This window comes from Macaca nemestrina, assembly GCF_043159975.1.
Source record: "Macaca nemestrina isolate mMacNem1 chromosome 11 unlocalized genomic scaffold, mMacNem.hap1 SUPER_11_unloc_1, whole genome shotgun sequence".
In the NCBI taxonomy this organism is placed as follows: Eukaryota; Metazoa; Chordata; class Mammalia; order Primates; family Cercopithecidae; genus Macaca; species Macaca nemestrina.
The window spans coordinates 564523-590488 of NW_027257572.1; the positions used below are offsets into that span (position 1 = coordinate 564523).

The following is a 25966-nucleotide window of genomic DNA, read 5'->3' on the forward strand; positions in this document are numbered from 1 at the left end:
TCCTAGAATTTAGGAAATCTATACTTTGAACCCTTGGCTTTGAAGAAACACTGTTTTCCCCTGGTCAGTTTACTTCCGTGGCAGCTGCTTAAGTATGTACAGTCCTGCTGCACCCAACCCCACGCCAGCAGGGCAGGCTGGCGCCCCTCTGCTGTCCATGCAGTCTCTGGGGTCCCACCAGCTCCTGTAAGGCAGAACTAAGCTGCATGACACACAGAGGTCTTGGTTTTGTACAGAACCTTTAATTGCAAACAACTTGAAAGCAGCCATCCTGGGGGTGGCAGGGGAGAACTCACCACACCCTCCCCTCAGTATTCTTCGCCTTCTTCAGCCTCAGCTTCCACGGAATCCACGCCCACCTCTTCATAATCCTTCTCCAAAGCTGCTAGGTCCTCTCGGGCCTCAGAGAACTCTCCCTCTTCCATGCCTTCGCCCACGTACCAGTGCACAAAGGCCCGCTTGGCATACATGAGATCGAACTTATGGTCCAGGCGGGCCCAGGCCTCCGCGATGGCTGTGGTGTTGCTCAGCATGCACACGGCCCGCTGCACCTTGGCCAGGTCTCCCCCGGGGACCACTGTGGGGGGCTGGTAGTTAATGCCCACCTGCCGGAGAAGGGAAAGAAAGCAGTCTGTGAAGCTTATATCAAACCTAGAAGTGGTAGCTACTTTTCCTCAAACAGAAGACACCCTGTGGGTGACAAGGAGGATACTCAGTTCACCTCACAAACATCACTAAGCCCTTCTCTGCGCCAGGCAGGGTGATAGTCCCAGATGGAGAACAGAGACAGGAACCTTGGAGGTAGCCACCCTGGTGGGATCCTAGGCTACCTGAAGGGCTGTGTCCTAGTACCTGTGACATGTGATAGGTGCCCAGGTGAAGACAGTCTTCCCTCTGAAAATGTATGCTGCTTGTCTTCTTTGTAGATTACAATTAAATTCTGTAGCTAAACTTCTTCCACCCGGATAGATTCAGAGTACACAACTCTTCCCCATGCTATCACAAGGAACATCATACCCACTTCTGACCCACAAAACAAGCCACTGTGGATATGCAAAGGTAGCTGATCATGGGTCAAGAGTCATATGAATGCTGCTACCGCAGCATCAGGAAGTGGTCGAAGTGGTCCATGTGCCTGCCTAAGTAGGGGGTGGCATTCCAAGGTGGTAACCAAAGGGGAAGCATTCCAAGTTTCAGAACTCAGGATTAACATGACCTGAGGTCCTGGCAGCAGTGCACAGGGTCAACTAGAGCAGGGATCAGCACACTTGTTCTATAAATGACAACATCAGGCCAGGTGTGGTGGCTCAAGCCTGTGACCCCAGCACTTTGGGAGACTGAGGCGGGCAGATCACGTGAGGCCAGGGGTTTGAGACCAGCCTGGCCAACATGGCGAAACCCCATCTCTACTAAAAATACAAATATTAGCTGAGTGCAGTGGCTCATGCCTGTAATCCAGCACTTGGGAGGCTAAGGCAGGTGGATCACCTGAGGCCAGGAGTTCGAAACCAGCCTGGCCAACATGGCAAAATCCCATCTCTACCAAAAATACAAAAATTAGCAGGTGCCTGTAATCCCAGCTACTTGGGAGGTGGAGGCAGAGAAGTTCTTGAACCTGGGAGGTGGAGGATGCAGTGAGCCAAGATCGTGCCACTGCATTCCAACCTGGGTGACAAAGCAAGACTGCCTCAAAAAAAAAAAAAAAAAATTTCCCGGGCATGGTGGTGCATGTCTGTGGTCCCAGCTACTCAGGAGGCTGAGGTGAGAGAATCACTTGAGCCTGAGGGCAGAGGTTGTAGTGAGCCAGGATCACACTACTGTACTCCAGCCTGGGGTACAAAGCAAGACCCTATCTCAAAAAATAAATAAATAAATAAATAAATCTCACCACAGATATATAGTGTGATGACTCAGAAAGAGAGTTCAAAAGACATCACTGGGCTGGGCGCAGTGGCTCACAACTTTAATCCCAGCACTTTGGGAGGCTGAGGTGGGCAGATCGCCTGAGGTCAGGAGTTCAAGACCAACCTGGCCAACATGGTGAAACCCCGTCTCTACTAAAAATACAAAAATTAGCCGGGTGTGGTGGTGGGTACCTGTAATCCCAGCTACTTGGGAGGGTGAGGCCGGAGAATTGCTTGAAACCAGGAGGCAGAGGTTGCAGTGAGCTGAGATCATACCACTGCACTCCAGCCTGGTCAACAGAGCGACAGTCTCCAAAAAAAAAAAAAAAAAAAATTCAGTGGATCAATTATCAACTCTGGTTCACTACTTTATGCCCACATGCCTAGCCCATGGAACAGGGAGAGTCTCCCCAAAGGATGCAGGCCTTCAGGGACAGTGTTATTTTGTGCGTCTGCTGCTTGCTGAAAGGCCTACACATCACCCAATCATACCTTAAATCCAGTCGGGCACCAATCCACAAACTGGATAGTGCGCTTGGTCTTGATGGTGGCGATGGCCGCGTTGACGTCTTTGGGGACCACGTCCCCCCTGTACAACATGCAGCAGGCCATGTACTTGCCATGGCGAGGGTCACACTTGACCATCTGATTGGCTGGCTCGAAGCAGGCATTGGTGATCTCGGCCACGGACAGCTGCTCGTGGTAGGCCTTCTCGGCTGAGATGACCGGGGCGTAGGTGGCCAGGGGGAAGTGGATGCGGGGGTACGGCACTAGGTTGGTCTGGAATTCCGTCAAGTCCACATTCAGGGCCCCATCGAATCGCAGGGAGGCCGTGATGGAGGACACAATCTGCCCAATCAGGCGATTGAGGTTGGTGTACGTGGGACGCTCGATGTCCAGGTTGCGCCGACATATGTCATAGATGGCTTCATTGTCAACCATGAAGGCGCAGTCAGAATGTTCCAGGGTCGTGTGGGTGGTCAGGATGGAGTTGTAGGGCTCCACCACGGCCGTGGAGACCTGGGGGGCTGGGTAAATGGCAAACTCTAGCTTGGACTTCTTGCCGTAATCCACTGAGAGCCGCTCCATGAGCAGAGATGCAAACCCAGAGCCAGTGCCGCCCCCAAAGCTGTGGAAGATGAGGAAGCCCTGCAGTCCCGTGCACAGATCCGCCTGAGAGAAACCAGACAACATGAGTCAATGGCCGTGGAAGCCACACCACCAACCTCCAACAAGCCAAGGCCACTTCTCTTTGCCTCTGAAGACTTGATATGGATTCAAATCATCCATAATAAACACGTAGTACACTTTGAAGCAAAGAAAAGCAGACAAAGATCTACAGACAAATCACCATTGCAGACTCAGTAGGACTCAAGATGCTGGTCTAGGTTTTTGTTTGTTTGCTTGTTTGTGATGGAATCTTGCTCTGTTGCTCAGGCTGGAGTGCAGTGGTGCAATCTCAGCTCACTGCAACCTCTGCCTCCCGGGTTCAAGCAATTCTCCTGCCTCAGCCTCTCAAGTAGCTGGGAGTACGGATGTGCACCACCACACCCAGCTAATTTTTGTATTTTTAGTAGACATAGAGTTTCACCATGTAGGCCAGGCTGGTCTCAAACTCCCGACCTCAGGTGATACACCCACTTCAGCCTCCCAAAGTGCTGGGATTACACGTGTGAGTCACCGTGCCCGGCCAACATGCTGATCTAAATTTTGATAAAATGACCTCCCTTTCACCTTCCAAGAACTACCCTCCCATGCAAGCCAATGGCCACATGAAACCTTCTCTTCTTACCAGTTTGCGGATCCGGTCCAGGACTAGGTCAACAATCTCCTTGCCGATGGTGTAATGGCCTCTAGCGTAATTATTGGCTGCATCCTCTTTCCCAGTAATCAGCTGCTCTGGGTGGAAGAGCTGCCTGTAGGTCCCTGTGCGCACTTCATCTACAAAAGAGACAGTGTGTGCCGTGAATCTTTAAGGCCTGTACTCACCAAGATGGACACATTCCAGGACTGTTCACTTCTACAGAGTACATGCTGGTCAAAGTACATGACCTACAAGTCATAGGTCAACAGTGGCAGCATCTGGTAGACAGTGTCTCTGCGTGATAACCAAACTGCATATGCAATTTATGACTTTACGAAGCGACACTCAGCTTGTGGTATACATGTCAGCACGACCAGTTCCTAGTGAGAGGAAATAAGCTCTTACACTCCTACGCAGGTACACAGTTCCTTCCTACGTGTAGCTACATCAAAGGCTATAAGTTAAAAACTCGTACAACCTGGGAAGTCACCAGATCAGTGTGACTTATGCAGGGCAGTCCCATCAGGGCACCCTGGATGACCTGGGTCTCACAGGCTTTCAGGTGATGCTGTCATTTCCTAGGGGGCCACTGAAAGGTGCAGCCTCTTGGCAGCTGTCTTTGGAAACTACCTCAGGCTGCTATTCTGAAGGAAGCAAATGACTGTTCTGTACTTACCTTCTATGCCTAAGATGCAGGTCAAGACTCTCGTGCACCAGCATAAAAGAGTGCAGAGCATTCAGGAGGGAACCAAGGCTACTGCACCCTGCAGGCAGGGCCATCTGAGCAGGGCTGAGGCAGCCACAAGGGAATCCCTCCACAGCCCATCTTACTGCTGGCAAAGCAGCTTTTCCCTGTAGGTCAGGTTTTCCTAGATTAGGAGCCAAGTCTCACAGACACTTTCATCACGAACCTTTCAGTTTCTCTCCTAACAACGCCACGGGCATATGCCTGTCCATCCCATCCTTTCGGCAGGAGGATTCAAAGGAACCCACGCGGGACTTTAACACTGCTCTCCCACCCTCTCAGGAAAGCTGCCATCCAGTGCCCAGGCACCTACCGACCACAGTGGGCTCCAGGTCCACAAACACTGCTCTGGGCACATGCTTGCCAGCCCCAGTCTCACTGAAGAACGTGTTGAAGGAGTCATCCCCGCCACCAATGGTTTTATCACTTGGCATCTGACCATCGGGCTGAATTCCATGTTCAAGGCAGTACAGTTCCCAGCAGGCATTGCCGATCTGGACACCTGCCTGCCCCACGTGGATAGAGATACACTCGCGCTGTGAACCGGAACATAAATGTGAACCCATTCATTTCAAGGCAACTTGAAACTATATGGCATGCAAATATTTTAATTTAATATTTATATAGTGCTTCAGTATCTGGTGCTTTCACAGTTGGTATTTCCTAGGAGGGTTAGGGGACTGATCCCTTCAGCCCTGTGAAAACTAACTTGCTGTAAACCATACCAGCTACTAAGTTCTACAGGTAGCCCTAGAACCTGTTTTCCACTACACAAAAATTAGGTTATTTTAAAACTTGGAAGCCATGTAATGTCAATAATTACCCCACATTATAGCCAGTCACAGTAATTCTCTGAAGAATATATAGCAGTTTTTGATTATGTCCTGATCAAAGGATAAGGTAGTTGGGTTGGGTAAGGAAATACAGAGTAGGTCTCAGGTCCCCATGGTCCAAGCGCAGGTGCTCAGTGTGTGTCCTCTCTCTGCCCCCCAGATCTACCCTCCATCATTCACCATCTGCTCTGTGCTCTCGGAGGCTGACCCTTGAGAACAGCATCAGAGGCCTTCCTTGCCCTCTGGATTCTTGCTGGTTTAGTCAATGGCAGGCAGCAGTGGGATACCGGGGGCTGGAGGAGAGCAACGCCAGGGTACTCCCTCCTTGGCCCCTTCCTGCACAACTGCTGTGGGTGACCTGAATCCCTCTTAAGGCCACACTTTTGGCAGGTTGCCCTCTCAATTTCTTGTAACCACTCCCTCTCTCCACCCCTTGAAGCCTACAGGTGTAATGGCTCCCAGACATCATCAGTGCTGGGACACTGCACTGTCCTTTGGTGGTTTCTTTAAACCCTGCCAAGCTGGATGTGGTGGCTCATTCCTGTAATCCCAGCACTTTAGAAGGCTGAGGCGAGAGGATCGCTTGGGACCAGCTTGAGACCAGCCTGGATAACACAGTGAGACCCTGTCCCTGTGAAAAATTTACAAATTGGCCGGGCGCGGTGGCTCAAGCCTGTAATCCCAGCACTTTGGGAGGCCGAGACGGGCGGATCACGAGGTCAGGAGATCGAGACCATCCTGGCGAACACGGTGAAACCCCGTCTCTACTAAAAAATACAAAAAAACTAGCCGGGCGAGGTGGCGGGCGCCTGTAGTCCCAGCTACTTGGGAGGCTGAGGCAGGAGAATGGCATGAACCCGGGAGGCGGAGCTTGCAGTGAGCTGAGATCGCGCCACTGCACTCCAGTCTGGGCGACAGAGCCAGACTCCATCTCAAAAAAAAAAAAAAAAAAAAAAAAGAAAAATTTACAAATTAGCCAGGTGTGGTGGCACACACCTGTAGTACCAGTTACTCGGGAGGCTGAGGCAGGAGAACTGCTGGAACCCAGGGGTTCAAGGCTGCAGGGAGCCGTGATCCCGCAACTGTGCTCCAGCCTGGGCAACAGAGCATCTGTTGAGTGCTGTCAAAAAAAAAAAAGAAAAGAAAAGAAAAAAAAGGATAACTGACAAACCACAGGTATTCAGACTTGGGACTTGGGAATCTATTATGTTAATGGGTTGCTTTTTTTGTTTTTTTGAGGCAGGGTCTCTGTGGCCCAGGCTGGAGTGCAATAGCACCAGCAGGACTCACTGCAGTCTCAAACTTCCAGGCTCGGCTGATCCTCCCACCTCAGCCTCCCGAGTGGCTGGAACCACAGCCCCGCATCACCACGCCCGGGGAATGTTTGTCTTTTTTTGTAGAGCCCGGGTTTCGCCATGTTGGGTCAGGCTGGTCTCGAACTCCAGACGTCAGGTGACCCACCCGCCTCCACCTCCCCAAGGGCTGGGATTCCAGGCGTGAGCCACCGCGCCTGGCCTAACGCGTTGCCTCTGGGCGAACGAGGCAACGTTTCAGCTGCGTCTGAGCCTTAATTCCTAATCGGACCCACGTCCACGCCCCAGCCCCGTCAGCGAAGACGCCTGGGGCTCCTCGGTCGTTGCCGGCAGCACAGACTCGTGCACTCCCACGTGGAGACTGGAAAGCGGGCGCAGCGCCCTCCGTCTTCAGCAGGCGACGCCACTATTTGCTCTCTGGGGACGGGACACCGTCCATGGTCCCCGTCCACCGACTGAAGACCGGCAGCTTCATTTAAAACAAAAGCCGCCGTCCCTGCCCTGGGACCTGCAGATCCGGGAGACGATTCCGTGTCCTCCCGTCCCGCACTAGACCCCGCGTCCTTCTCCGGCTTCCTCTCAGCTCAGCGCCCAGGCCCGCAACAAGGTCCCTCCGTCCGCCCGAGGCCAAGCTTCGTCTGCCTGGGCGTCTGCGGGGCGGGAAGGACCGGGGTCTTACCATGGCGAACTCCGCCGCTTCAGCCCGACGCTGCTTCCAGACCTCAACCGGCTGCCGCAGCTGCTGAGGGCCAACTGCAACCGTCTGCCCGCGCGCGCTGCACGGGATTGGCCCGCCGCCGCCAGGCTGCCATTGGCCTGGAGTTCCTGGGAGGCGGGCCGAAGGCCGGGTCCCAGTTCTGATTGGCCATTGCTCAACACGTGAAGTGGGGACGCTCTCTGATTGGATGCAGGATTGGCGGGAAGGCAGCGGGGTCATGAAAGGCTTGGCGGGTGCTGAGGCATCTCCGGGGTGTCTTCTGACCGGGATTGGAACAGCTACTGCACGGCTTTTGTGGGTCACGGAACATTGCCTTGCTCCCAGTGTGCCGCCGCCCCCTCCCTGAATGCCCCGAGCCTGCTCCTCTCCAAGCCTTTTTCAGATCTTTGCAAACAAGGCCGCTTCTGAGAGGCCTTCCCGCCATCTACCCAAGTCCCAGCAGCGCTGCAATCACCCTGCTCTTCCCGTTCCCACCCAGCACCCGGGAGGTGGCAGGATTCAATCCCTTTTGTGACCCAAAAGGAGAAAACGGGCTGGGCGCGATGGCTCAACCCTGCAATCCCAGCACTTCGGGAGGCCGAGGCAGGTGGAGCACCCGAGGTCAGCAGTTCCCCGAGACCAGCCTGGCCAACATGGTGAAAACCCGTCTCTACTAAAAATACCAAAATTACCCGGGCTGGTGGTCGGCACCTGTAATCCCAGCTACATGGGAGGCTGAGGTAGGAGAATTGCTTGAACCTGGGAAGCAGATGTTGCAGTGAGCCGAGATTAGGCCACTGCACACTCCAGCCCGGGCAACACAGCCAGAGTCCGTCAAAAAAAAAAAAAAAAAAGGAATAAAGGAGGCAAAATTAGCCTAAGTGGAGAGGTTGGGCCAGGCACAGCGGCTCATGCCTGTAATTCCAGTGCTTTGGGAGGCCACGACAGGAGGATTGCTTCAGGTCAGGAGTTCGAGACCAGCCTGGGCAACGTGGTGAGACCCACCTTGTCCGTTTCTACAAAAAATAAAATAAAATTAGCAAGGCATGGTGGCACGTGCCTGTAATCCCAGCTACTCAGGAGGCTGAGGCAGGAGAATTCCTTGAACCTGGGAGGCAGAGGTTGCAGTGAGCTAAGATCACACCACTGCACTCAAGCCTGGGTGACGGAGCAAAACGCCATCTTGAAAAAAAGAGTTTATTTGTGCCAAGTTTGAGAAGTGCAACCCTGGAGATGCAAGTTGTCTTAATATACACCTCTAATTAGCCGCAGTTACAAGTGGGTTTTTAAAGGAAAAGAAGAGACAGTTCCTAACTTACCAAGAATTTTGGAATTAGAGAGGAAGTCTTGCTGTGTTGCCTAGGCTGGTCTTGAACTCCTGACCTGAAGGGATCCTCCCACCTTGGCTGGCCTGGCCTGAGGAATTTATATTAAAATAACATAAGCTATTTATTGGGCCGGGCGTGGTGGCTCACACCTGTAATCCCAGCACTTTGGGAGGCCGAGGCAGGAGGATCACTTGAAGTCAGGAGTTCAAGACCAGCCTGGCCAACATGATGAAACCCTGTCTCTACCAAAAATACAAAAATGAGCCAGTCATGGTGGTGAGCGCCTATAGTCCCAGCTACTTGAGAGGCTGAAGTAGGATAATCACTTGAACCCAGGAGGTGGAGTTTGCAGTGAGCCAAGATCACACCATTGCAGTCCAGCCTGGGCAACAGAGTGAGACTCCATCTCAAAAAAAAAAAAAAAAGCTGTTTATTGTCTCTACATTGTCTACATTGTCACAAATTCCAGGAACAGGAAGATAATGGGTTAAGCTAGTCAGAAACAAAATGCCTTTAAACAGTCACCTGAGACATGGGTATGAGGGGTGTGACTGAAGTCCATATCCTGTCTTTTTTGGGCCTGATAAATTCTGCACACCTCACATAACTCAAAGTGCTATGAATGCTTTTTCTTTTCTCATCAATTTAGTGGGAAGGAGTGGGTTTATGGCCAACAGGAAAGGGGAAGTCACACCCCTGTTCCAGGAAGAGCAGAGTGGGGACCGAATACCCATTTTGGAGGAGTTTGGAACAATCACCTGATACTTCCTTTTTATTTATTTGTTTTTCTGACACTGGTTCTCACTATGTTGACCAGGCTGGACTCAAATTCCTGGATTGAAGTGATCCCCAAGCCTCAGCCTTCCTTGTAGGCTGGGACTACAGGCGTGTGATTCTTCGCGGTTTGATTCTTCCATTCCTAAAGATCATTTAAGAGTGTGCATTCAGTTCTGGGAAAAGCACCAGTAGAGACGTGCTGGCTTACCCCCAGCTCATCACTAGGATGCCGCATCCCATCGTGGCACCTCCCTAGAGGGTGGCCAAGCAGGCCCTTAACTTTCCCTCCTGAGACGAGAGCAGAGCAGAGACAGGGAGCTCCACCAGTGGGATGGGACTCGTGAGGTCCAGGAGTTGAGACTTTTCTGTGGCCTTTGGGGACCTCCAGACAGTGCGATCAGGTCTGCCCTTAGAAGGATGCTTTGGCAGAAGGCGGAGGGGCAGGGACCGAATTCTGCGGACAGCCAGGAAAGTCAGAGGAGTCCACCGGCCCCCACCTCTTCTCCCCGGGAGGGCGAATCCTTCTGCCTTAGTCAGCCCCAGGCACCCTAAAAAAATACCATTGACTGAGTGGCTTAAACAACAGGGTTTCATTTTCTCACAGTTCTGGAGGCTAAAAGCCCCAGAGGCCTCTTCCTGGTTTGCACACAGCCACCTTCTCACCACGTCCTCCCGTAGGATGGTAGCACCCAAGCTCTCTGGTCTCTTGTAAGGACACGAATCCTATTGGATCAGGACCCGCCCTTATGACCTCACTTAACCTTCACCATCTCCTTACAGGCCTTGTCCCCAAATACAGTCACATTGGGGATTAGCGCTTCAGCATCTAATATTGGCAGCGGGGGACACCATTCAGTCCATAGCCCTCCCTTTCCTCAGGGCTCCAACCACATCATGCACAGAACTCAGCTGCAGCCCGCATCACAAGGTGCTCTTCAGTCCAGCCATGTGTCCTTCAGTAGCTGGGATACGTTCTCGACAATGCATCATCAAGTGATTTCACTGATGTGAACATCTTAGAGTATACTTAGACCAACGAAGGGGGTGCAGCCTACTGCACACCTAGGCCACATGGTATAGCATTTGCCCGTTGGCTACAGATCTGTGCAGCAAGGATTTGTGTATCTAAACACAGAAAAGCTACGGGAAAAATACGGTATTATAATTTTATGGGACCACTGTTATATATATATACTCTCTGTTGTTGACCGAAATATCACTATATGCTACTTGACTGCAATATTTATTTTTCTGATTATAAAAGCAACACAAATTCCCAGTAGAGGGTGTAGAAAATTAGCAACAAACTATTTACTGTAAATGACGAAAGAAAAATTGAGCCTTGGACATGCCCATTGTACTGTAAGTTATGATTCCATAACTACTTGTAGTAAACAGTGTTTCTGGCCCCTAAGTATTGCTGCCTTGTGTATTTTATTTAGTATACAGCACTAAAAAAAAGAGTTTTGTGAATTATTAAATCATTTCAGTAAGTCAGCTAACAACGTTTACATACAGTCGCTACACAGAAAGGAACACAAATTATTTCCTCTTTTGCTCAGATTCAAACAGGCTTGAGTGACAACTTAAGGACAAGGCGGCGCCTCAACAAGATCTCACACAGCGGCTACGGGGGCCAGAGAAGCAGCGCCGCACGGTGCAGCAGGAGGAGGAGGACCAGCACAAGGTAGGCAGCTTGGTTCTGGGTGAGAAAGGCTTCAGAGGCTTTGCAGAGTTTTGTAAGGTTGAGTTCATACAGATGTTTGAAGACCTCCTTGGCATCCCCGCTCATGGACTGTCCCTGCTGCCTGCAGGACACCAGGGCCAAGCCTGGTTCTAGGGCCCCTGCTGTGCCCAGTTGCTACACAGCCCATGTCAGCTGGCGGGGCTTGGCTCCCTGCCCTGGGTGCCTTTCAGAGTGCTGCCTGCAGCAGGCACCCACTTCACAGTCATCATCTGCCGTCTCCAGTTCAGCCCCGCAGAGTAAGCAGCAGCTCCCCCACCCCTCCCATTCTGAATGAGGAACGATGTCCAGAGGGTACTGTGTTATCTGCAGTGACACGCTGCGCCTGACGCCAGTGACCTCGCCCTTCTCTCTACACCATGCCCCCTGCTCTTAGAAGGGGCATCTTAGCAACGACAGGGAACTGCAAAAGAGGACATTTGTTAAAATGTGGCTGATTTCCCCATAACTCCTTTACAAATTTGGTTTTTAGTAAGATATGTGAACTTTATATTCAAATGCTATTAAGTATATAATAACACAATTAGGTTCTTTTTTCTTTTCTTTTTCTTTCTTTCTTTCTTTCTTTTTTTTTTGAGACAGAGTCTCTGTCTGTCACCAGGCTGCAGTCCTGCAATCTCAGCTCACTGCATGGGCTCTGTTTTCTAAAATACATTCATTTATACACTGAAGTCCTTGGACATGTAGTTTGTGATCTGTCCTCTAAAATGTGCCAGATTTTAAGCCCAAATTGCTTTTTTTTTTTTTTTTTTTTGAGACGGAGTCTCGCTCTGTAGCCCAGGCTGGAGTGCAGTGGCCGGACCTCAGCTCACTGCAAGCTGCGCCTCCCGGGTTCACGCCATTCTCCGGCCTCAGCCTCCCGAGTAGCTGGGACTACAGGCGCTGCCACCTCACCCGGCTATTTTTTGTATTTCTTAGTAGAGACGGGGTTTCACCGTGTTAGCCAGGATGGTCTCGATCTCCTGACCTCGTGATCCGCCCATCTCGGCCTCCCAACGTGCTGGGATTACAGGCTTGAGCCACCGCGCCCGGCCCCCAAATTGCTTTTTAAGATCATCCGTGGTATCATCCCCCTGCATGACTTGTCTGGGAGTGCAGTGCGGGCTGTGTGGCGTCTCGTTGCTTGACACAGTCACAGTGACTCTGAGCCGGACCAAGAGAGGCCTGGGGAGCCCTTTCCTCCCCATATGGTAAGGAAGGAGACCACTACTACTCCTGCTTCCCTCCTCCCCCCACCTTGCCTAGTTCACAAGACAGGAGTAAAGAGAAAGAAACAAAAGTAAGATAAATAGCCAGACAACCTTGGCACCACCACCCAGTCCTAGGAGTTAAACAAAGTAATAATAATAACATCAACCCCTGGCCTAAACTATTTGTGTTATCTGTAAATTCCAGACATTGTATGAGAAAAGCATTGTAAAACTTTCTGTTCTGTTAGCTGATGCATGTAGCCCCCAGTCACGTTTCCCACGCTTGCTCGATTTATCACGACCCTTTCACGTGGACCCCTTAGAGTTGTAAGCCTTTAAAAAGGCCAAGTATTTCTTTCTCAGGGAGCTTGGCTCTTAAGAAGCAAGTCTGCCGACGCTCCCGGCCAAATAAAAAACCTCTTCCTTCTTTAATCCGGTGTCTGATGAGTTTTGTCTGTGGCTCGTCCTGCTACAGTGGGAGCCACCCTGCCAGCTTGCTCCAGGTCTTGTCACCTCCAGTCTTAGTCCGACAGGTGTGACAGTGACTACACAGCCAGATTCTTGGCCCGATCGGCTGCAGGGAGGTCAGAGTCATCAGGGCAGCAAGTGGTGAGGTTGGGTTGTCAGTGCAGCTGAACTCATGGTAAGTCCTACTTGTGGCCCTCCACCCAGGGAGACTTTGATTTAAATGTCTTTCTTCTTAAATTTCTTTTCTGTCTTTTTTAGTTTTTTAAGAGATGAGGCCTCACTATTTTGCCCAGGCGCTGGTCTTGAACTCCTGGGCTCACGTGATCCTCCCACCTCAGCTTCCCAAAGTGGTGGGATGACCGGCATGAGCCACAGTGCCTGGTCTGATTTAAATCTTCAGCACTTTGCCTACATGTTTTCTTCTGCTTCTGCTAATGTTTAAGTAACTAGATTGAATGCCCAGATGTTTTATTCACCTTTGCAGCTGTGTAGATGACATCAGGCAGAGGTTGACGTTACAGAGCCAGCTGTCCTGCTGGAAGCTACTCCATGCAGTGCAGGGTCCTTCTTGGTGTGGGGTTGGTGCTCAGCACCCGAGCCCAGGTGGTCTTCCCATTGCCTGCTTGGCTGGGGTGAGGCGAGCACAGGGCTTTTCCCAAGCAGGGGATTTTTCCTGTCTGTGACTTTCATCTGTAACCAGCATTGGCTGTCACTTGTAACTCTTCAATATAGTGTAAGACTAAACGTCCAGCCTTCCAGGCCTTTGTTAAGCAAACATAAAACATCTATACGTTTTTTTTCAGGAATTGGTTGAAGCTTCAGAGAGATTGAAATCCTAGGCCCAAGAACTGAAAGATGCCCATCAGCAGCAGAGGCTGGCCCCGCAGGACTTCCGGGAGCTCAGTGAGCTCATTGCAGAGCTCTGCTCCCAGAAACAGAAGGTGTGGGAAAGGAGGAGGAGATGGAAGTAGCCACGCAGCAAGTTGACATGATGTGGCAGGAGATCTGAAGATCCAAGAAGCTGGAAAGCTCCTCTTTCTGTCCCAGCACTTTGGGAGGTCGAGGCCGGCGGATGGCCTGAGGTCAGGAGTTTGAGACCAGCCTGGGCAATATGGTGAAACCCCGTCTCTATTAAAAATGCAAAAATTAACCAGGCATGGTGGTGGGCACCTGTAATCCTAGCTATTGGGAGGCTGAGGGAGGAGAATTGCTTGAACCTGGGAGGCAGAGGTTGCAATGTTGCAATGAGCCAAGATTACGCCACTGCACTCCAGCCTGGGCAACAAGAGCAAAACTCTGTCTCAAAAAAAAAAAAGGAGGAAACTGTTTAGATATTTCAGCGATGGTACTGATTGGACTTTTGTATGACCTTAATAAAACATCTTTGAGAACTTGGGCTGCATTATGTAAATTACTTTAAAATGGATCTTAAGTTGTATGTGAACCCAAGTAAGTTGATCTGCCAAGCATGTATTTTGTGCTCATCCCTCAATATCTATTTGTGAAATTATTAAAAGAGGTTCCTATTCCTAAGTTTTAAAAATTCCTTTTTAAGTAAGTAGAGGGGATTTATGCTAAGCTGTGATATGGCCCGGCTTAATTGAATAAGAGAACCTGCAGTCCATAAAGGGCCAATGGCAGTAGTAAGGCAAATCATAGTCTAGGACACTTCAAGCACTTGCTTTGGACCAGTGCTACTGAAGCGTCTTGGTCTAAGCACTCCTTTACACTCTTACAAATCACTGGCAATCCCAAAGAGCATCTACTTATGTAGATTACAGCTCTCAATATGCACCATGGCAGAAATCAAAACTGAGAATTCTTTCAATACAATAAAAACCCATTACGTGTTAACATAACATTTGTAAAGAAAAGTAACTATTTCTTTAAAAATCTAGTGAGAAGAATGGCATTTTTACATTATTTATTTATTTATTTTAAGATGGAGTCTCGCTCTGTCACTTAGGCTGGAGTGCAGTCGTGCAATCTCGGCTCACTGCAGCCTTTACCTCCCAGGTTCAAGCGATTCTTGTGCCTCAGCCTCTTGAGTAGCTGGGAATACAGACATGCACCACCATGCCCGGCTAATTTTTATATTTTTAGTAGAGACAGGGTTTCACCCATGTTGGCCAGGCTAGTCTCAAACTCCCGACCTCAGGTGAGCTGCCCTCCTCAGCCTCCCAAAGTGCTGGGATTACAGGCGTGAGCCACTGCACCCAGCCACATTTTTACATTTTTTAGTGTTTCTTTAATATCTGGCTTAATAGAACACGCTTGGGTTCTCATGTCTGTTTCTGCATTCCATCTGTTTTGATACACTGTTCTGGATGAAGTACATGAAGAACTCCTGGTTCCCACAGATAACTAATTAATTATTAAAAGAGGTTCCTGGGTGCTAAGTTTTAAAAATTCCCTTTTCAGTAAGTAGAGGGTATTCATTCTCTGACAATGTCTCAGGATCCCAGGGTTCTCAGCCCACACTTCGAGAACTGCTGCCCTGGGTATTCTGAATGTTCTGCTGTTGGTGAGTGACATGTTTTAAGCAATGCTTACTTTAAAATTTGATTAAAGGCCAGGGGCAGTGGCTCACATCTCTAATCCCAGCACTTTGGGAGGCCAAGGTGGGCAGATCACTTGAGCTCAGGAGTTCAAGACCTGTCTGGGCAACGTAGTGAAACCCCATCTCTACCTGAAATACAAAAAAGTAGCCGAGTGTGGTGGCGTGCACATCTAGTATGAGCTACTGGGGAGGCTGAGTGGGAGGATCGCTTGAGCCTGGAAGGTGGAGGTTGCAGTGAGCCGAGATTGTGCCGCTATACTCCAGCCTGGGCGACAGAGTGAGAATCTGTCTCAAAAAAATTCTGTTAAAATTTACTTAATGAATCCCACAAATGAGAAGGCCTGGAAGCACATGCTCAAGTTCAGGGCTCTTTGCTGTTTAGCCACAGGATATCTGTTTGTTTTCTTCTTAGTTTATTTTGCAACCCAAATATATTTGAAGTTGTAGCCAGTTACAACTCAAATTAATGAAACCCCTAACTAAGGATTACCATTCCACATACGGATAAGGTGATAAGTTGCCTGGGATTTGCTCTCAAATGGTTTGTGCGTAGGCAGAGATGAAGCAAGCTCAGCTCAAGTTGCTCGCTGTCAGCCAAATACGGTGGCTTGCCTGTAATCCCAGCACTTTGGGAGGCTAAGGTGGGCGGATCACCTGAGGTGAGGAGTTTGAGATCAGCCTGGCCAACATGGTGAAACCCCATCTCTACTAAAAAATATACAAAAACTAGCCGGGTGAGGTGGTATGTGCCTGTAATCCCAGCTAAACTGGAGGTTGAGGCATGAGAATCGCTTGAACCCAGGAGGTGGAGGTTGCAGTGAGCTGAGATCACACCACTGCACTCCAGCCTGGGTGACAGAGCAAGACTCTTGTCTGAAAAAAGAAAAAAAAAAGGTCTTCTCCTCACTGTCAAAGCTGGGTGCCAGGCACAGGAGGAGGTTCATTACTCTCTCTTCTTCTGTGTGCGTTTGAAATTGTCCATTTAAAACATGAATCAGTGTTCTACAGAAATCAGAAGTACTTGTTTTCACAAATCAGTATTCTTTCTTAAATTAGAATTTAAACTTGTTTTATTACTAACCAACTGCTTCGGCTGAGCCCTGCACTGTGCTTACTTTCTGTTAATGACAAGTGCATCTTCATTTTGACATTCATTAATGACAAGTGCATCTTCAAGGACGCTGTTCCTGAAGCCTGAGAGGACTGCAGACTTCATGAGCACATCGCAGACTTCGAGCAAACAGAAAGTGAGCTTGAAGCCCTCGAGGTGGTGCTGGGTTAGTCTTTACTCTTAACCCTGAGACAGAAAGCTCCTCCTTGCTGATCCCAGCACGTGGACATTGCCTTGTATAATGTGCTGGTCCTGGCTAAGCATTACCCAAGGCAGTTCCAGACAAGACAGGGATGTGGAGAGGTGGGGAGGGACCCTGCCTTCGTGACTGTTTTCATTTGACCATGTATCTCAAATAAGGGCTGCTCTTTTAGCCTAGTCCCCAGAACGAGCACCTCTCAACTTTCAATGAGACTGATCAGGCAGAGCTGCCTAGATGAGGAGCTACTGGTAATGTGCAAAGCCAAGCCACAAGTATGTGGTTTTGGTTAAGTCACTGGGATTTGGAGGGATTGTGACTGCACTGAAGCTGCCTAATGTGATAACCAACACTACATTACCGACAGATGCATGTACAGCTTATTCCTTTTCCTTATAGAAGGCATAGAAACCTGACATGCCATTGATCAATTAATTCTAACAAACCCAAACTGCAAAAAGAGGAGCAGAAAATCAACAATTTCAAGAGGGATCAAAGACTTATTTATTAAACATTCTTAGTACTCTTCCCATTTATATGTAGGAACATGGCAGCTCCCCTCCCACTTACATTTCATCTAGCATATAATGAAATTACAGATTTTACAGTTGGAATGGCAGCTTTTGCAGCCCCGCTTTCTCCATTCTAGAGATAAATCCTCTTCTGTTCTTGGAGAATCACAGTGGATACGGCAAATCAGAACTGTCTGCCCTCACTTAGCAAACAAAAGGATTCTCTAATGCAGTATAACTTCACTCACACCTGTGTCAAATTTACCAAAACACATGCTAGGTTCACAACTCAAACAACCATCCTTCAGCTTTCTTCTAGTTCCCAGTTTCTGAGTGGAGGTGACAACTGAGCCAGACTGTAAGGAATGAGCAGGATTTGGGCTGGTGAAACAGGAGGAGGATATTTAAGGCAGATGGTGCAGTTTTTTATTTTTTATTTTTTTGAGACGGAGTCTCGCTCTGTCACCCAGGCTGGAGTGCAGTGGCCCGATCTCAGCTCACTGCAAGCTCCGCCTCCCGGGTTCACGCCATTCTCCTGCCTCAGCCTCCCGTGTAGCTGGGACTAGAGGCGCCCGCCACCTCGCCCGGATAATTTTTTGTATTTTTAGTAGAGACAGGGTTTCACCGGATTAGCCAGGATGGTCTCGATCTCCTGAACTCGTGATCCACCCGTCTCGGCCTCCCAAAGTGCTGGGATTACAGGCATGAGCCACCGTGCCCAGCCTGATGGTGCAGTTTAAACAAAGGCACAAAGTATGCTGGAATATAAAGAGCTGAGGGCGGTTGTGGCAGAGGGTGGAGGAGTGGCTACAGATAGGATTGACAACAAGCTGGAGGGCCGTCCTCAGAGCCAGTGTCCTTGATTCTACCCTAGAGCAAAAGTCAAGAAACAATAGGTAAACACTTCTAAGTTTTATGGACCATAAATGTATATATTCCTCCCTGATTTAAAAATGGCTTCGCTTTAATAAATACATTATTTTGCATAGCAGTTAACAACACGGGCACTTTCAGCAGACAGGTCGATTCTACACTATAGCTCTGCCATGGATGTGCCCTGTTCAACCTGGGTACAGTGATTAACCTGCCTGACAGAGCCTCAGTTGCCTCTTCTGAATAATGGTGATAATAGTGATCATCATTCTTGTAAACGAGGACCATTGGCTATGAAGATGCAGGTGAATTCTTGGCAAAATATTCGAGTCAGAAGTAAAAGCTCCAGAAATAGCACTTTCTGAAATTGTTACCACAATTGTTCAGAAATGAAAGCTTAGTCATATGCCCCCCTGGAGGTCTGACCACCTGCACCCCTTAGTTGTGCTGACATTCTAAAGACTGCTTCTTATCTGTTCTGAAAGGTGCCTAAGACAAAGCCAATTCACTGATCGATGTGGACTAGATGGAGAGCCACAGTTACGCCTCTCAGTGCCTGTCTCAGCTGAAACAGGGCTAAGCTCACACCGTTCAAAGCCAGCTGAAGGCCTGATTTTCACTGGTGACCATACCAGATACGACCATGGAGCAGAGAAGAAAGCGAATGTGCCTGGCGACTCCTCTTCTGGAAGCTCTCTGGGACATCAGTCCTCTTGGCCACTATCAAGGCTTGGGGGCAGCTTAGACTGAAAACCGCGGTGACCCATTAGCAGGCAACTTTCCTTCAAGAACACATTATTTTTCTTTCCTTTATTGAATTACTGGCTTCATTATTTTGGGGTTTATTTGGGAGAGGAAATTTCTATCTTCCTTGAATTAAAACCTGTGGTTAGACATGGTTCTTTTGTACGTTTGCCATTTGGTAAGGTTTTGAAGAAGGGAAAGGATGATGGAAATGAAAATGATGAGGATAAAATTACCAGTTGGTTTAGTTCTCCGTAAATATTTTCTAGTTTCAGATGAAAGTATTTAATCAATGGGTCTTTAAAACCATATGATCATACTGTGAGAACTTTGAGAGAATGTTATCATAGAAATGAGGAATGTCACCACTAAGAATCATTTTTCCCTTTTCCCACTAAAATTAAAACATAGGAGCACAGGGCTTGAATGGACAGTAAACGTTGGCATTTGTTTTGCACTATCTCCCCAAAATCTAAACAGGAAAGCTACTTCTCTTATTAATCAAATAATCTTAATAAAATATATTGACCTAGTTTATGATATGGAGTGTCAATCTGAGTGTCCCAGCTGCTCTTCATTGCTGGTGGGTTGAGTGTTCCCCTTAAATAACACATTTCTGTTGGGTGATGCTAATGATTCTAGATAATGTTTCTTAATAAAATTATTACAACAATCAGTTCTCTTTCTCGCTCTCTCTCTTTCTGTCTCTCCTCTGCCTGTCTCCTCCATTTTCCTCTCTCTGTCTCTTCTTCCTTTTTCCTTCTGTCTTCTTTCTCAAATTTTTTTGTTTGCCTACCATTCATTCATTTAATCTATATTTACTAGCACTTAAAGAAGCTTCGAGGCTGGGCATGGTGGTTCACACCTGTAATCCCAGCACTTTGGGAGGCCAAGGCAGGTGGATCACCTGAGGTCAGGAGTTCGAGGCCAGCCTGGCCAACATGGTGAAACCCAGTCTCTATTAAAAACACAAAAATTAGCTGGGCCTGGTGGTGGGTGCCTGTAATCCCGGCTATTTGGGAGGCTGAAGCAGGAGAATCTTTTGGACCCGGAAAGCGGAGGTTGCAGTGAGCCAAGATTGGGCCATTGTACTCCAGCCTGGGCAACAAGAGTGAAACTCTGTCTCAAAATATATATAATAATGACAATAATAATAACAATAATAAAAAGCTTCAAGAACAGAGAAGGGAAGCCTTGGAAAGAATCATGATTCAGAAAGACACAGCAGCCCCTCATCAATCATAAAGGTCAGATTTCTCAAAACACTCAAGGGGAAAAAATCTAAATGCTTAAAGCTACAAATCACACGGGTGTTTTGAACTAAAAGGCAGGCCTATTAAACTCTGCCTATTTTTATTACTTACAATAACCAAAATAAAATGTCCACTGCTTTTCCTATTTCCAAACTCCAAGTTCATGATGCCCTCTGACTAAACTCTGTGTCCCACTGAGCTTCCAGAGGCACAGAGTGGCCTGAACGTCAGTGTGGAGGGTGAGAAAAAAGACTATTTCAATCACTGGTTAACTTGGTTTCACTTATTAGGCTAATGAATTTATATACATCTCTGCCTAATTCTTAGTGTACAGGATGACACTGATGACAAATGGGGAATTTTCCTATTTATCACTAAGGCTTCAGATATGAGATGCTCAGCTCAGAGTCCGTTTGCCAGGTGCTCCTTCTCACGGGCCCTGGAGGGAGGTGTGGGGTGACCTGTAAATATACTTCTGCCGAGGATACAGTGAATGCCCAGACTGGAGTATATTTCTAAAAAATAAAAAAATGGCAGGGCCGGGCACAGTGGCTCACGCCTGTAATCTCAGCACTTTGGGAGGCCGAGGCGGGCAGATCACAATATCAGGAGTTCAAGACCAGCCTGACCAACATGGTGAAACCCCATCTCTACTAAAAATACAAAAATTAGCTGGGCGTGGTGGCACGCACCTGTAATCCCAGCTACTCAGGAGGCTAAGGCGGGAGAATCACACAAACCCAGGAGGCAGAGGTTGCAGTGAGCCGAGATCTTGCCACTGCACTCCAGCCTGGGTGACAGAGCGAGACTGTCTCAAAAAAAAAAAAAAAAAAGCAAAATACCTTCAGAGTTAGGTAAAAGAAAGATCTGTGTTTACATCTGTTTGGGTGAATGACTACCCTAGTAACAATAAATACTTTTATGTTTATGTTCTATTAAAAAATCATACTAGAAGTCAGCTCTCATGGAAACAACTGACTTAATTAGCAAAATATGTTAACAAACCACTTGAGAATAGCAGCTGAGTCACTGAGAGCATCGGTTAGAAAAGAACAGGACATAAAAGAAAGAGCTCAACGACTCTCAATTAGAAAAACACAGGAATATGGGAACCAGAGAAAATATAAAAGAAAGAAGAGACTTTTTGAAAGAGATACCCAAGCCACGTGCAGACAATTTCCATGAGAACCTTAAGAAATGGATATGTCCAATGTTATGGTGCATTCTGTGCTGCCTGTAACTCCTTCTACCTGCCCAAAACTGCGGCAAAGACCCTGAGTAATTTGTTTCTTTGTAAAAATAATGGAAAGGGGTTGGATCTATGTTCAGTCAGTGCCAAGGTGTGAATAATAAGGAGTAACAGCAAGCATGGAGCAGAGAATGATTCAGCAGTGTTTGGAAGTCACGGCTGGAGGTGATGACGAGAACGTTAACCTCTCCAGGAATTCACAATGCATGGGTAATGGAGACAAAATTCTGGGAGCTACGGAAAAAAAAATCCAGAAGTACAGATACATTTATTGGAATTACCCAACACAGAAACTCACTGTTGGGGACTGATTAGTGTATGATAATGTAGGTTTGTACAAAACCTTTTGGAGTCCCCTAGGATAGAATGACTTATTGAGTTGAATAGAAAGGAATTCACCTTACATACCGGAATTTGGTCAAATGACCGCTTGCCCAATATAGTCCATTAATGATGACTAGAGCAGATAGTTCTTGCTAGACAAACTTTCCTTCAAATTCCTCAATATAACACTCCTGCTAGAGGATAAGAACAACCTGCTTAGGAGATCCATTGCTGGAAGTGCCCAAAGGCCATTCTGTAACTGGATTCTCCTCTCCATGTCCTCTCTGAACTCTCCCCTGCCCTAGAGGACTTCAGCGTTGGAGCATCTGAGTGCCAGCCAGGTACACAAGTATGAGGATTTTGCTTTAAGGTAGGGTCATAAAGCATTCAAGGACCTGAAGTAAGTTCAGGAAGACCAACGGGTGGCCCAGGAGGCAAATCCTTCATTAGTTGAGTTAAAGCCAGTAAAAAATCAGTTCATATGTCCAGGAGTGTGAGCGGAGCCAAATCAGGATGAGAAACCTGGACTAGAAAGAAAAAAGAACTGTAATAAAATGGGAGGAATTCAGAGGCTGGGACAGAGGAGATTGTCTTGGCTAAGCTGATGGGTCCCACGCTTATACATACTTGCTGTCAGCCACTTGGTTTGGGTTTCTGGCTGTGTTGGTTCAACTTAAACGTGCAGGTTCAGGACAAGCTGGTGCAAAGAAAAAGCACAGAGGACTCAATGGCAGCTGAGTCCTCATGGGAGTGACAGTACCCAGAATGACTCAAAGGTTCGGGCTAATTCACCAAATCGATGACCAAGGCTTTGCGGTACAGTTGGAAGAACATCAAATTCAAAAGAAACTAAAAATGACTGATGCCCAACTTGTCCAACAAATGACTAGTTTTTATTTGTTTAGTTCAGGAGACCTGTTTCATGGTTCTGAGCCCATTTACATTAAAATGTAAAAAATACTTACCTTGGGCCGGGCATGGTGGCTCACTCCTGTAATCCTAGCACTATGGGAGGCCGAGGTGGGTGGACTGCCTGAGCTCAGGAGTTCGAGACCAGCCTGGGCAACTGGGTGAAACCCTGTCTCTACCAAAATACAAAAATTGGCTGGGTGCAGTGGCAGGCACCTGTAGTCCCAGCTACTCGGGAGGCTGAGACAGGAGAATGGCTGAATCCGGGAGGCAGAGGTTGCAGTGAGCGAGATCGCGCCATTGCACTCCAGCATGGACGACAGAGCGAGACTGTCTCAAAACAAAACAAAACAAAAAAATCTACCTTGCCAGGCTGTCTGTGAGGATCAAATAAACTACACCTGTGAAAGTAAATCACGCAGTGTTTAGCAAATACTTGCTGGCATCTTTTTCTTCCCTTTCTCCCTTTCTTTTTCTAGTTCTCCTCTTTATCTTCCACAGTAGACACCTTAGAAGCATCCCTAGCTGAGAATCAGACCCACCAAGCCATTCACTGCAGTCTGATTTTCTGACATTGTCACAGTGACCTTCAAGGGCCTTAATTTGTTGGTTTCCTTCCACACCGCCGCAGCTGGGGGGATGCTCTATGCCCACATGGATGTAAGCAGAGGGCAACTGGAGCCCTGGGTCAGGGTGCCTCAGGGAAGATGAGTGGAAACCTCAGCAAATTCAAAGAATGTGCTTCATATATCAGGAGAGCACACAAGGGCAGACTATTGGTCAACTGTTTCCAGGGGTGAATAGGGAAGGCCTTGCTGACGGCACCCCACCAGTCACCGTTCGTGCCTCTTCAGAGGTGACTCATTCCCCTCTCCCCTGTGGCAAATTTGTCTTAATAGCTAAAATGGTATCAGTGTGGAAACATCCTCTAAAAAGCAGTTACCTATAGAATTACGAAACAGGGCTTAAGCAGACCATATAAATATTCATGTGACCAAAATTGTGCATTATTTATTTTGTAAGCAGATGAGAAAAGGGTGATAGCTGAAACCGTGCCACAGGTAAGATCACTCAGAGAAAGGGATCAGGGTGAGATCACTCAGTGGAAAGCAGTGTTCCAGGAGCAGGCGGAGATGAGCTGGGCGTGGTGGTGGGCGCCTATAATCCCAGCTACTCCGGAGGCTGATGGGAATGAGGTGAGATGAGGCTGAAGGGCAATTTGGACATTGTGAGAAATTGAGGAACTTATCTTAGGAGAAATGGGACACCATTGAAAGGCACCTCCCTCATCCTCAACCTGTGTGTCAATCTATACTCCTAGCTTGCTAACCCTCCAACATCTTGACATTCTTAGACTTGATTCTTTAGATACTACTTTATTCTGGCTGTATTCCTATTACTCTGGCTCTGTTTTCTTCAATCTCATTTTTCTCTGTCTGCTCCTGTTTTTTTTTTTTTTTTTTTTTTTTTTTTTTTTTTTTTTTTCCTAAGATAAGAGTTTTGCCCTTGTTGCCCAGGCTGGAGTGCAGTGACATGATCTCAACTCACTGCAACCTCCGCCCCCCGGGTTCAAGCGATTCTCCTGTCTCAGCCTCCTGAGTAGCTGGGATTACAGGGGTCCACCACCATGACTGGCTAATTTTTGTATTTTTAGTACAGATGGGGGTTTCACCACGTTGGTCAGGCTGGTTTCTAACTCCTGACCTCAGGTGACCCGCCCGCCTTGGCCTCCCAAAGTGCTGGGATTACAGGCATGAACCACCATGTCTGGCCAAGCCAAATTCTTTAATTTTATAGAATCATGCTTCATTCTCTCCTAGTACTCTTCACAATTTATAATTATGCGCACATATGTGTTTTTGGTGAGCATATCTCATCCACTGGATTGTAAACTTTATTAGAGTGAGACTTGAGACATTCTTAGCACAGCAGGATTTTAACTAAACAGCAATGGAATAAAGTTTCCCACTGGAATAAAGTTTGACATAGAAACAGACTTCCTGTACTGGCTTCCCATTAGTACATGCCTAAACAACCCCATCAGAATTGCTTTGGTGTTTCTCCATGATTTGGCACTCAAGACATAACTTGGCCCATCTCAAGTCTACAAGCTTGTGGGTTAGGTTGGTATAGGATGAGCTATTAAGAAGATTTTACAGTCAATAGTTCATAGTCTTTGGACGGGCCACAGACACCTTTACAAATCCAATGAAAGCTAGATTCTGTTACGGGTTGAATTATCTCCCCCCAAAACAGATGTTGGAGTTCTAACCCCAGTGCCTATGAAAGTGACCTTACTTGGAAATAGAATCTTTGCAGACGATTACATTAAAATAAGGTCATTTGAGTGGGCCCTAATTCACTATAACTGATACCCTTATATACGGAGGAAATTTGGACGCAGAGATGAGTATGTATGGAGAAGACACAAGGAGATCACCATCTATAAGCAAAGGGTGCTTGGAGCTACTGGAAGCTAGGAGAGAAGCATCAAACAGGTTCTCCCTCACAGCCCTCAGAAGAAACCCGTCCTGTTCACACCATGATTTCAGACTTCTAGCTTTGAGAACTGTGTGGCAATAAATTTATGTTGTTTAAGCCACTCAGTTTGTGGTAGTTCGTTAAAGCAACCCCAGGAAATGAACAGAGACATTTTCTCTAGAAATAAAATTTCTTGAAAACATACCCAACTTTGCATGCAATTTCCAGGTGTTCACAGATCCACCGAGGTTCAGATTCATCATTTTATAACATCAAAGATGCTATAAAATTTCCAAACTAAAATCCCCCAAGATAAAGGAAAAGGAAAGAAGCAAATTGGCATCAGCTACTAATTGCTACGTTTGGCCCTTGCCTAAGCACCTGGCGTATATTACTCCACTGAATCCTCATAACCACTCTATGAAATACATGGAAATAGAGACCCAGGGAGACCGAATGTCATGCAGAAATTGACACATCTAGAGGCTGTGCTGAGAATAGGACCTGAGTTTCCTTTTATCCTGAAATCAGTGCTTTTTCCATTCTTGCCCTACCTCTGAGTGACCCGTGAGAGCCAAAGCACATGATATGTGGCTTCCTGGGCTGTGAGGTACAGCGAGACCAGGGTCCCATGCGTGTCAGTGGTTTAAAAGGAATTTCAGATTCAGAGAAAAATCATAAGAATTGTACAAAGAATCATTGGATGTAGTTCCTCAGATGTTAACACTTTACCACATTTGGTTTATTCATTCTCCTCCTTTTCTCTTTCTAGATAAATACAAATATATATATATATAATGATTTTTTGTGAACATTTTGTAAATTGTGAACCTGATGCCTCTTTACTTTTAATACTTCACTGTGTGCTTCCTAAAAATAATTATCTTACATTATTATGGTATGATTCACAAATCAGGAAGTTCAAGTCTGTCTAATACTAATATCTGA

At 47.5% G+C, this 25966-nt stretch overlaps 1 protein-coding gene and 2 long non-coding RNA genes across 4 annotated transcripts; 2 read left to right on the top strand and 1 right to left on the bottom strand.

Moving 5' to 3' along the window:
* Positions 1-222: 222 nt before the first annotated feature.
* On the bottom strand, positions 223-7393 carry LOC105466253 (tubulin alpha-3 chain). Its single transcript, XM_011715275.2, has 5 exons — positions 7279-7393; positions 4767-4989; positions 3697-3845; positions 2397-3077; positions 223-605 (listed from the first exon to the last, which is right to left on the bottom strand). The coding sequence occupies exons 1-5, from the start codon at positions 7279-7281 to the stop codon at positions 309-311; spliced, it is 1353 nt and encodes a 450-aa protein (XP_011713577.1). The 5' UTR covers positions 7282-7393; the 3' UTR covers positions 223-308.
* Positions 7377-16504, top strand: LOC139361131 (uncharacterized). Of its 2 annotated transcripts, none has more exons than XR_011618672.1 (3): positions 7377-7917; positions 10964-11088; positions 13607-16504. It is a non-coding gene; the product is annotated as an uncharacterized lncRNA (long non-coding RNA). The 2 variants fall into 2 exon arrangements; XR_011618671.1 differs by having other exon boundaries at positions 7378-8036.
* A 31-nt stretch (positions 16505-16535) lies between these two features.
* LOC139361140 (uncharacterized) lies at positions 16536-19478 on the top strand. The gene is made up of 2 exons (XR_011618675.1): positions 16536-16610; positions 18544-19478. It is a non-coding gene; the product is annotated as an uncharacterized lncRNA (long non-coding RNA).
* The last annotated feature ends 6488 nt before the right edge of the window (positions 19479-25966 follow it).

Coding starts and splice junctions, on each gene's coding strand:
- LOC105466253 (XM_011715275.2), bottom strand. Junction 3,846..4,766: donor CCTGGAGCCCACTGTGGTCG/GTAGGTGCCTGG, acceptor TCTCTTTTGTAG/ATGAAGTGCGCACAGGGACC. Junction 3,078..3,696: donor TGGACCGGATCCGCAAACTG/GTAAGAAGAGAA, acceptor GGTTTCTCTCAG/GCGGATCTGTGCACGGGACT.